At 36.1% G+C, this 12,149-nt stretch overlaps 1 protein-coding gene across 3 annotated transcripts in view; it reads right to left on the reverse strand.

Annotated features, from left to right (window-relative positions):
- Window positions 1-12,149, reverse strand: part of CORIN (corin, serine peptidase) — a 115,261-nt gene that overhangs the window by 17,030 nt on the left and 86,082 nt on the right. For all 3 annotated transcript variants that reach the window (XM_086890423.1, XM_086890421.1, XM_086890422.1), the window contains exons 11-14: window positions 11,722-11,953; window positions 7,578-7,723; window positions 6,744-6,851; window positions 2,395-2,508 (exon numbers count right to left, since the gene is read on the reverse strand). In XM_086890423.1, coding sequence (XP_086746549.1) covers window positions 2,395-2,508; window positions 6,744-6,851; window positions 7,578-7,723; window positions 11,722-11,953 — 600 coding nt within the window. The remainder of the gene's footprint in view (window positions 1-2,394; window positions 2,509-6,743; window positions 6,852-7,577; window positions 7,724-11,721; window positions 11,954-12,149) is intronic.

Here is a 12,149-nt window from a genome sequence, read left to right on the forward strand (position 1 = left end):
GGAGACAAAAAATTGAGAAGGAGGGTGAAGGTAGGTAGAGATCAGATTTATGGAAAAGGTAAGCGAGACAGATTTGCAACAAAATTCAGCATGGATACCACTAATGCAGAAGGTGGTTGCTGCCATGCAGTGACAGAGGACATTGCAATTCAGAGGGAAGGAAGAGTGTCTAGAAATGCAAGATCTGTGATTACTCAGTATCATTTGTGGTCTTGTTATATGAAACCTGTCTAAGCCCCTCATAAGCCATGAGAGAAAATTCTGTTCCATGCTTTTTAGCCAACTGATCCAAATCTGTTTAATTCATCATGATTTTTGAAAAAATTATTTTATCACAATGAATATCTATTTCCTCTCATCCATAGCAATTATATATTCATTTCTGAATTCACCTTTGCTTTTGACAATTATATATTTATTTTTATTTATTTTTTAACCACTTTGAAGGTAGAGAACTGCTGTACTGATACACAAGTTCCTGTTCACAGCTGGTATCCTTACATATGGATTTCCAGAGTCTGTTCAGTATGGGAACCACAAGAGCTTCCATTTGCAAATGACTTTCAGTTTTCCCCCAACAACCTCCCTTCCAAAAGGGAGGTGTGTAGAAGTACAGTATCTTCCTCCCTAACACACTTCCAGCTTCTATAAACCCCACAGTTAGGGAATTCTGAAACCTGGGGCAGGGCAGAGAGGGAGCAAATGCATGGGAGGGAGCTGCAACCAGTTGTGCCCATGTTTGGCTGACGTAAAGCATTTATAGTGCCATACAATCCAAGCATTTATTTGCAACAGTAGTACAAAAAGTGCACTCCACAGTGAGAACCATACAGATAGAGCAGGTAACACTGTCTACCCCTGATCTTTCTGGCTCTGGAATAAAGCATGCAAAAACAGAAAAAGCACTTTAACTCCACCTTCCAGAGAGAGCATAATTCAAAAACTGGAATCTCTCAGTTGGGAAAACTTTGCTGCCTTTTTAGAATATTTGAGCCCCAACTCAAAAGCAGAGAGAAAATGTACTCTGGTAATTATAAAAAACCTTAGCCCTTTGGTAATTTTTTCTCTGTCATGATCTTAATGTGTGATCATGAGTAAATTACTTTAATATCACCTCCACTCTTTAGATTACAGCACAGAGCTTGGAAGTTAAATGGTATAATCTTTGCAATGAAAAGCAGATTAAGAAATGTTTTGTGAGCTTCAGCTTCCTAAAAAGAAACAAAATTTGATCTAGCGATAAATGCAGGCTGCTGTTCATTTTGGTAAACATATTCATAGGTTTCACTTAGCACATAAAATGTGCCTACCATTCTGCTCCTACCAACAGAACTCCAGAGACTCAGGAGCAACTTCTTTTAAATCACAAAATTATATCCAAACATTCCATCAAAAATGACAAAATACTAAGTTTTCCTTCAGAGAAGGAAAATTTCAGTTCTCAACTAACTTTACTAATGATCCCTCCTTTCTTGTGCAGACTTTCTCCCAGTATGTCTTTTCTACTTCCTTGTCTTGGGAACATGCCCACACACAAAGGTTTTCCAAAGGGAAGAGAATTCAGAGTACCACTAATATGTCAATGGAACTGAGTGGAGCTGCCATCTCAGGGCACTCACTCCCAGTTTAGTGTGCAGGGTGGGAGCCTGCGAAGCAGCTGGTGTTTGCAGATGTATCACCACTTCCCATCCCATTCTCAGATGGAAACAGTGGAAACAGAACTGAGGGCAGTCCTTGCAGGGGACCAGAGGGCCCGCTGCACACTGCCAGAACTCTGAACAGACTTATACTGTACACGTGGACAGTGTGCCTATGCCACCAGTGGACCACAGTAAGTTTTGTATCTTGATTGTTATCACAGTTTGGATTGTTGCAGAAATCTGTGCAGCCAAGTAGGGAGACAGAATCTAAGAAATGACAATCAGGAAAGAGAATAAATAAGGAAGAGGGATATGTGACATTAACCAAAAAACAGATCAGAAGTAAAATCAAGTAGAAATCAAGGAAAAAATGAGCAGTGAGCATCTGTGAGCTATGCCTGTATGGAATGAAGTTGAGGAAACCTGGGAAAAGAAGTCAAAAGTCTACAAGGCACAGAAGTACAAAGGTGCAAGAACAAGGAGGGAGAAAGAGAATAGAAAGAAAAAAAAGAGGATGAGAGGATGAGAGTGACCAAACAAACAGCAAGGATCCAAGGATGTGAGTGACAAAGGACACAAAAGGAGGAAAAGGAGAAATTTGTGCCACAGACAAACTGAAAAGGGAACTGAGGGAATGACTAAGTCTTTCTGCCTATAGAAAGTATAAAACATTTTTACTTTTTTTTTTTTTCACCCAACATCCCAAAAGTGTGATCAGCCTTTTAAGGGAATAACAAACTGCATGAGTCCTTACAGCAATTCTTTTCATCCATCATGTCAGGGCAGTCTGGGAAACCATCACAGATCATAGTGTGTTTGATGCACAGTTTCTTCAAAGGACACTCCCAAAGACCCCTTTCTCTACAACCTGGAGGCAGAGAAGCACAGTTCTGAAATACTTGCATGCAATATTGAATCAACTGTTTTATTCCTTAAAAGTCCTGAAACACACAAAATATTTTCACTTGTAATATAAATTTTAGAAGGTACCAAGAATAGTTACTAATGAAAAAATGGAAATAAGATTGGCACATTGCACACCTAATAAATGAATCTAAATATTACAACACTTCATAATACTTCAGTGCTTTTTAAATAATAATTGTATTATGATTATATATTATACATTCCTATAATGGTTTAGGCATTAGCTCAATTAGCTCAAAACCCACACACTATTCTTGAAATACATTTAATAGTAATATAAGAACTTTTCTAATCCTGAAGTCTATAGAAATTCCTTGGTCTTTCAAAGGAAAATCCTATAAAAGCATGGAATCTCCATGAAACACTGTAGAAATACATACTTTTTTTTTTAAGCAGTGCTGATGCAGACTCAAACACAGAATCACAATGAAAGGTAGAAAGAGAAGTAATACAAAATTATGTCAGTGTTTTGACAGTAAAACTCCTGTTGGTCAGCTAGAGGAAATTAAGTATAGCCCAAGCTACATTTTAGAAAATAGTTTTCTATTGTTTTCTTCCACTTTTTATTTCCATCAACTAATAAAGTATTTTATTGTGATACCAGTTTAAATAATTTGGCATACTAATGTCCTGCATGTCTCACACTCAGGTTTCATAGGAAACCATAAAAATGATGTATTGTCCTGACTAAACCAGATTATTTGATTGCCTTGTTTGGCCTGTTCTATAGATGATACTTTTCATTTTAATCTAAGGGAAAATTCAATTGATTCAATTGATGTTCATGCAAATAGTTCAGGTATAAATTTAAAAACAGTATTTAAAGCAGCACCTGTCTTTGCCTAGACCTGGAACTGTGAAAGCGTATCAGCAATAAGTTACTAAGCAAATACATTGTTTCCAAGAAGTTTTAATTCAGAAGTACATATTTTACATATGTGAACCAGAGAATCCTTACTGGATCATTGGAAAAATCTATTCAGGTTTTAAGTGTAACTGGGTGTATGGGGAGCTTGATTTTGTTTAGATTTGAAAAAACACGTAAGTAAATGTTAAAGCCCTGAGAAACAAATAGCCTTAACCTTTGAAACTGCTTCCTCATGATTAAATAACTTTCTTGTCTACCACCACTTTCCAGGTCTCCTTCTTTTCAATTTTCGTGATAACTATTAATGAAAAATTAATTGAAATCAAACAAAATCTCTACTCTTACATAAAAAAAGGAATGCCACGTTAGAATCTTGATATGAATATAAAATTAAAAAAGCTTAAACCCCCGTAATTTATGAACCTTGCAATTTTTTTTAGCAGAGTGTTTACCATTCATTAAATGCATGTTTGCCTTTCCTCTTCATCACACATTACAGTGTTACACTGTGAAGTATACCAGGACTCTACAAAACTAATCACATAGACAAATATAGAGACAATTCCCTATGAAAAATTCACTGCTTACTGAATTCAGTGCTCAAATACACTTTTTTTGCTGGTAAAGATCATCTACCATTTGGAGTATTTATATTTTATCTCTAATTATTTTTGTGACATGCATTTTCAATGACAGGGAAAACAGAGGTAGGAAAACTTGTCTACATGTAGATTACCCCTATCTCAAAAATGCATTTTGACAAGATATATGGTTTCATATACGATCTTAGCTTCATTCTTCTTCATAATATGAAGTTGCCAATTGTTATCCATATATACGTTTCCCATGCAATTACCATTGAATCATTAACATCAAGACCACCACATTTTTCTCTCTCCTACAATACTACAAGTCAAAACCCAGATTGCAGAAAGCAGTGAAAGACAGTAATGGTTATGAATGTTATGATCTCAATGTCTTTAGTAGGTGTAGGACTGTCTTCTCTTCCCTGCCAGAGGCACTGTTCAGCAGACAGCAATTTAATGCATTCAATTACAACCAACTACATTTAATACCACAAACTTTCGTGACATCTTTCGTAATATATTTTGGAAATTACCCTCCCTACACTTCACTGCACTCAGAATCTCACTTCCAGTAATATCAGTCAAATTTTCTCCCCAAATCCCAGTGTAAATGGCCCTAAAGTCTCAGGATTTCACTGCAATTGCATGGCTGAGATGTCCTCTCACAAAGACCATGTGAAAGCATGGCAGGGATTGCTAGCAGGAGGAGACAATGGGTGCTGAATACAGCTCTACTCTGCATGAGGAGAGTAAACCTCAGTCCCTTTGGACTTTATATTACACTTATATTTTTATATATATTATATTTTCTGGCCATAGTCTAAGCATAAGAAAGCTGTAGCTAGTCGTTTTCAGCCTCCCACTCCCTTCACTGTAAAGCTGTTCCATGTCTATCACTTAAAGCATTTCAAATGCAAGGGTTTCAAATTAAACATTCAGTGCTTTTTAATGTTAGGAAACCAATTTAAAAGGATAAAGCTAATAAAATTTGAGCTATCCCTTTACACATGGAATGATCATCAAGTTTTGATTTTGTCCTGCACACATGGAATATGAATAATTTGGAGACAGTTACTTCTGGAGCTCTACAAGGACTTTTTGTTCTTCAGTAACAGTATTAGCCCTGGTCAATGTAATGTGACTCTGACAGCAGTAATTTCCTAGCTGATACAGTCTTCTGTATTTATAGAAACTGATAAGAATTCTGCTGATTGCTTGTGACATTATGTCTAGACTTCAGAAAAAGAGAGATCCACTTGAGAAATTACTGTTACATATTAGAACAATGTTTCATATGTTAATGTCTAGGAGAATAAAATTATCCTAAAAGACATATAACAATTAGTTTTCCAAGGAGTTCAAAATTGGTGGCAACAAAAAACATTTGGCAGAGAGGACAATTGAGACAATTGATTCAAAGTAAAGAGAAGTCAAACTCTGAAAGGGTCACTGTGATCTTCTGCTCTGACTTTCCTTTATAATCCAAACAAGAGAATGACCTAGCATTAAATCATATTTCAAAGAGCATATCCTTTTTTTCTTTCTTTTTACAGGGGTGGAGGAAGGGAAAGAAAGAGAGAAAGAGGAGAGAGAATACAAGCATGATCTGGAAACTCCCAGAGACTGAGAATACATCACACATTGGGGATAAATAAACCTTTGTCTACTGCAAACGTTAAAACAATCTGCTTTTTAAAAAGAAACATTTTATAGGACTGCCAAGACTGAATTTCAGCCTAGCTTTAGCTTTCTGGTGTTGAATTTTATTTTGTCTCTGAGCAGAAATTCCCTTATTTCCACAGTTCCGTTGTTCACAAAAACTCTGCTTCCCTCTTAACCCATTCTCTGCTAAAAAAAACCCCACAGGTTGTAGGTTGTGCAACTTAACACTACTCTACTGGAATGTTTTCCAAGCCTTTGCCCATAAGCACACCTTTTCTCTAAATCCTTAGTGATGTATAATTATTGTCTTTTCCCCTAGGGATGCCAGGCCTGCATGCAGATCTCCTTGAAGGCTACAGCTTAAACAATAAAGAAATATTTAGAACTCCCATTTCCTTCTGAAACTGTCTTGCCAGCATGGATGAGGATACATAGTGACCAAGAGATTCTTTGATTATTTCTGGTTCAATACATCCCCTTACGTTAAAAGTCAAAAGCATCTATAGTAAAAGTAAACTCAGAAACATATTGGAGAATAAACTTAGAGGGTTTATGCTTGTACTTGTAACTTGAGGTTGACCCATCTGAAATAACCATGCAGAATCCACTTCAGCAACACAATATATCATAATGACATCTTTTGTCTATACATCCTAACGAGAACATTATCATGTATAAATTTAAATCTACATTTACAGATTCAAGATTTAATCTTTAATCTGCCAGGGAGCTACATTTTAGCTCAGTAAAGCCTTCAGTAATATGAAAAGAACTAGATCTGCAGAAATTTTTTAGCCTGGTTCTTTAATGAATACTCAAACATCCCAGAGTATGATTATCAGAATCTAAATGATCAGTTATCACAAATTGTATTCATGTTGATTAAGGACTGCGGCTATAGAATTTTTACTGATACAGTCTTAAAAAAACCCAATACTTTTAAACATACCAAAAAAGGGGCTGAACTCTCCTGCTACATTTCAAGTAACTGAATGAAAAATAAAGCTCATTTTCTAATGCTGCAGCTACCCTCCATTCCAACTCATTGAATTTATTTACCACAGCCATCCTCATCACTGTCATCCTCACAGTCAGCTTGACCATCACATCTCCTGGACGCCAGGACACACCTCCCAGAACGGCACTTGAAGTGACTGGGCGAGCATTCTGTCAAAGACAGCAAACAGGGAGAAACAGGGCTCTGTAAGATAAAAACTATATCAGGACATGGGCACTCACTTATCTCTGGGGCTGTTTCAGAAGGGTAAATAACAGGGATTGAAAGCTTGTGAGACTGGAACTGTGTATCGGGTGAGACTCTACATAATTGCACCTGGAACATGGTGGAGCAATGTTTTCCAGAGCTCTCCCTCATGTGCTGCCCTCTGTAAAATGTCACTGCTTTGCCAAATCACTGGCATACAATGTTTAGACCATGGGTATGGATTTCCCAGCTATTCTTCTCACCATTGTGGTGCTGTGTTATGCATTGAAATAAGTATAAGAACTCCCCATAATAATAATAATAAAAAACAAAAACAAAAGAGATTGACAATTATGTGTCTATTTCAACTAATAAAACCAGGTATAACTTTCCACTAATTAACCCTTTCAATGCTTCTGCCTCATCTCACACAGTACCATTTTGGGACAAAGGAGTGGAACAGAGTTGGCAGATCTTTAAGGAACACTTTAATTGAGTGTTAGCAATTCCCTGCAGCAAGTAATCCAGCAAAGAACCCAAGGGACTGGCATGAGTAGGGGAACCCAGTTTGGAATAATTTCCACAGTTTAAATATTATAATTGAAAGAGGAGGTATGAAAAAAACAAACACCAGTGACTTTGGTAATCCATTTAAATATTTTATTTGCTGTAATATGTATAGGAGATACCTTCTACATCTTCATCTGGTGTTAGACAAGTTTGATTGTCCGAGTTCTCATCTGGAAACTGGGTGCAGTCTGTATCTTCTGGCCACTGCAGACCTACAATCCCAAGCACAGCCTCACAGCGCTCCTTAGACTGTACACATAATGTCCTGAGGAGACAAAGCAGAATTGCACAGAGTAACTGAATGAATGGCTTAGAAATTCATAGATAATAATTTACAGTTAATAATCCTAGCCAAAGTTAAAGATGAAGATTAAGAAAAAGGATCAGTTAAACAGATGTTTTAATATGAAAAAAAAACAATATCAAAGAACGCTACTGTTAAAACATTATTTTAAGTTACTGTTGTGCAGTTATATTATAAATAGTTATGTTATTAATAGGTTAATAATAACCAAATATAACTGCTTAAAAACATGTTCTCCTCTGTAAGAGATGGCAGAGAACGTTTTTTAAGAAGCACTAACTGCTTTCCTTCAGGAAAAAAAACCCAAACACGTTTTGTACTAGTGAAATGTTACCTCTTATGATTATGCTACTTCAGAAACCATGTGGTTTTTGAAGGACAAAATATTTAAGCCTCCAAACAAAAGAGTGAAGAGCTCCCCAGTGAATTCAATAAAATTAAAACTTTAGGAAAAGCAAAGCTCAGACCAACTCAGTCTTAAGGATGTTGTCAGTGCAACAGAATACCTTCTACTTTTTCATCTGGTGTTAGACAAGTTTGGTTGGTCAAATCAGGAAAAGGCATGAATAGAGTCCTTCTGCAGCTTTTTTTTTTAACCATATAAAAGATGGGACTCACTGCAAAATTTGTTCAACCCATTGAGATTGAAAATCATTCATCACGTCTCTCAAAATACCCACTGTCAAATGCTTCAAAATTACAAAGAGAAAATGCATAATAGAAAAACCCCCTAATGTGTGAAACATTTAGCCAGTACTTCTGTCTGGGATCCCAGTTATAGGTTGAAAAATATTCAACTAAATGATCCCACCCTTTATTTTTTTTTTATTTTATTTTATGTAACTTTAAATTTGCCTTTATGTAATTTGATTCATATTTACACATCTTTCTTCTAGAGACACTCATTTTGTGGAAGGCATTTTATTCTACTCATTTTTCTTTGGCCTTTTGACTAATTGAACTTTTTTATTTTCTTGCAACTGGCTTTGGAAAATGCTGTGACCAAAACCAACAAAAAAAATCCATATAGGATTAATTATTTTATGTTCTTTTTGGAAAATAATACAGTATTAATCAACCCAAACTTAATTTTGTTTTGAGGATTTAGACGAAGAAGAGTCAATGCTTTTCCACACCAAACAATTCACTGAGTTGAAAAACAAGACAGAACACATTGATGTCAGTTAACCATGTTACAGACTCTCTCTTCCTTTTTAGATTCTCCTCAATATCAAAGAGGTTGAATGACACCACTTTATAATCTTAGATTTCTGAATGCCTGAACTTTTATTTCCCAGTGACAAAAAACAAAATCCACAACAAAAATATGATAATATAGCAGAGACATCTAAGCTGCTTCTGTCCTGTGTTCTCTGCATACTTAGATCTTTGGTAAAACTGACCTTTTTCCAGAGTATTATAAGCCATTTAGTTGTCTGTCTGTGGTGAAAGAATTATAATCTATTTAAACTTCAAAGTAGGCCTGGAATAATATTATCATTGCCTTATCAGAGAAAAAGAATAATGTTCAGAAATTGAAAACATACTTGATGCATCAATAACATTATAGATAACAGTAAGTTCAGTTCTTTCCTAAAAATCTCTTAGTGTTCTTTACTTTGAATAAAATTTTATGAAGACTGCCATAGTCAAAAAACAAAGCATGACAGCCAAACTAACATAAAGACAACAAAAAGCCTTGCAAAGCAGGGACAGCAGTTTTGTACAGGGAGAGTAGAATTAAAATAATTTAGTTATAGCACCTGGAATGAGAAAGCAGATCCATGTGCCTGTATTAAAAAAATCTAATGCATTTCTGATAAGTTTGTATTATAACAGATCCAGAATTATAACATTAATGTGCAATGCATGGTTGGAAAGTACACTTTGACTTACAAAGCATAACACTGAAAGACTGCATTAGTTCAGTTTCATATTTACAGGAAAAGACAGGTAAAACAATACATATGTCCTCTTAAGCCAAACTAATCACAGATAATTTGAAAAAGAGGGCAGCTATTTTGAAAGTCAGCAGCAGATTCTCAGAATATAATTTCTGTGCCAACAATGAAACATTTTCTCTTTTCAGAGCTTCAAATTGCAAAGCAGATTCACATTTATACTGAAATATCAAATTTAATTAATTTTTGTTGGTATGAGGTTATTTTTCTTTTTTCATTTTTAAAACATTTGAAGGTTTTTACTTCATGCAAGTATCTGAAATTTTTCCTAAAATGTTATTGTTAAGCAGATACTACAGATCTAATGGGATCTTCAAAGGTGTCCCTTCCTGACAAAAACACTCTTTACCTGTGACCTTATATAAGAGTGAAACCTAAAAACTATTGTAAAAGTAGAGCTTTGAATCATGATTTAAACTTTCATGTAGTATATTCAATTTGGTCTAAATTTGATGTTACCCTGTTTTGAGCAGGAAGTTGGACCAGATGACTTACAGAGGTTGCTATCAAATTAAATTGTTCTGTGCTTTCTGTAAGTTCCCCTTCATCTGTTTAATACTTTAAATTTGAAGACTATTCAACTATATCATCACACTTCCTAAAATCTGTTAGCTAGGTAGGATGGTAAAGAGCCTATCATTTAACTGACATCCCTCTACACTAGAATAAGTTCATCCAATTCTTATTTATTTAACCCTGCTTTCTTAAAAAAAAAAAAAAACAAAACCTTGATTTTCAAACTAGCAAGCTTGACACAGAGCTTACACAAACCCCTCTGTAACTTTGAAGCTATCCTGTATGCAATATTTTCTTTCCCATTAGGTTCTTATGTGAGAATTTAACAGCATATTAATAAACTTCCTTGTGGTTCATTCTTACCTTGCACCAAGAAGAACATCACTAGACAAAGTAATGTTACCTATTTCCCAACAGTATCACATGATAAGAAATTTTAGGATGTGTACTGCATTTTTTGATGCACTTTCAAACAGAAGATGTTAATTAATCAATACTGTCAAGGTAGGCCCAACAAAAGAGGCAGAAATGCAGAATGAGAGGGCTCTAGCAGTTAGTAGGTCAAAGAGCTCTGCCTCCAGTTGGTCAAGACCTCCTAACCTGCAACAACTGCTGCTAAGAAAGCCATGAGATCTACAGAACAATCTCCTTTGAACAAATACAGGCATAACTTCAAAAAGCACAGTGATGTTACTCAATGAGGATGGTGGAATAGCTACTCTGACAAGCAGAAAACCTAAGTTAGCCTGTAATTCAGAATGACGAGGCACTCCTAATTTAGAAAGGTAAACATTCATTAAAATATCAGGTTATGTTGAACATTTGGATAGGGCTTTGCATCAATACTAACACAAGGAACTATTAAAAAATGGTAATGTTCCAAATTAAATTCATTTATTCCATGTTTAAACACTCTTTATAGTGGCACAATTCTAATCAAACACACAGAAATGGAAAATACTTCACACAAAGCTCACAGCACCCTTCTTGTCACCTTGCTCAACAGTGGAGGCAGCAGGTTCACAGCGCACTAGGTGAGAAACTGGCTGAAGGGTCCTGGCAAACAGGGCTACATCTGGCTGGTGACTGGTCACCTGTGCTGCTCCTCTGGGTTCCTCTGTCCTGTTCAGTACATTTATCAATGGTCTGGATGCAGCAGTTCAATACATCATTAGCAAGTTTGCTGATTATACAAAACCGAGAGATTGTGTTGGCTCTCCAGGGATGAGAGGCCTTTGCATTGGGGAATCATCAGGAACATGAAATTTAACAGGAACAAATGCCTGATCCTGCACCTAGGAGTAGTACCAGGCACAAATTGGAGAGCAGCCCTGTGGAGAGCTGAGTATGCTGGTCAGCAATAGCCTTTTCCTATGGAATTCCAAAGCAAAATTTTTGGCACTTTCAATGAAAGCATAAAACTGGGTAAAACTACTATGACAATCAGTGAAGAATTAAATGTAATATGGTTTAGTGTAGTACCTGCAAGGTGGGATCCGCTGATTTGTATGGGGGTCACATTTTGGTACTAAGATTGTACAGGCAAAAAACATCAGGTACTTGTAGCAGTTGGTCTGAACCAAAGCTGGGAAAAGGGAAGACTCCCAGCTGATAGAGGCTTCCTTCTGTGTCCTGTGGCCCAGGTAGTTTGGGTAATAAGTATAGTTGTAAGGCAAGTTCATACAAAGTTCCAGAGTAATTGGTTCACACAGACCTTTCACAGAGAGAAAACAAACAGAACCACAAATGGTGTGAGATTAAATTAAATACAGAAGAAATAATTCCATATTTATTTAACAAATTCATCCTCTAAGGCTTGAAAAACCACAAGTTCCAGTTCTCTCCAGAGCTAGAGATCCCTTATAAGCCTATTTGTAGCAGTAAAGGTGGGTTTGAATTCTGCCAACCTC

This window comes from Cyanistes caeruleus, chromosome 5 (genome assembly GCF_971803275.1).
Source record: "Cyanistes caeruleus chromosome 5, bCyaCae1.hap1.1, whole genome shotgun sequence".
Lineage (NCBI taxonomy): Eukaryota > Metazoa > Chordata > Aves > Passeriformes > Paridae > Cyanistes > Cyanistes caeruleus.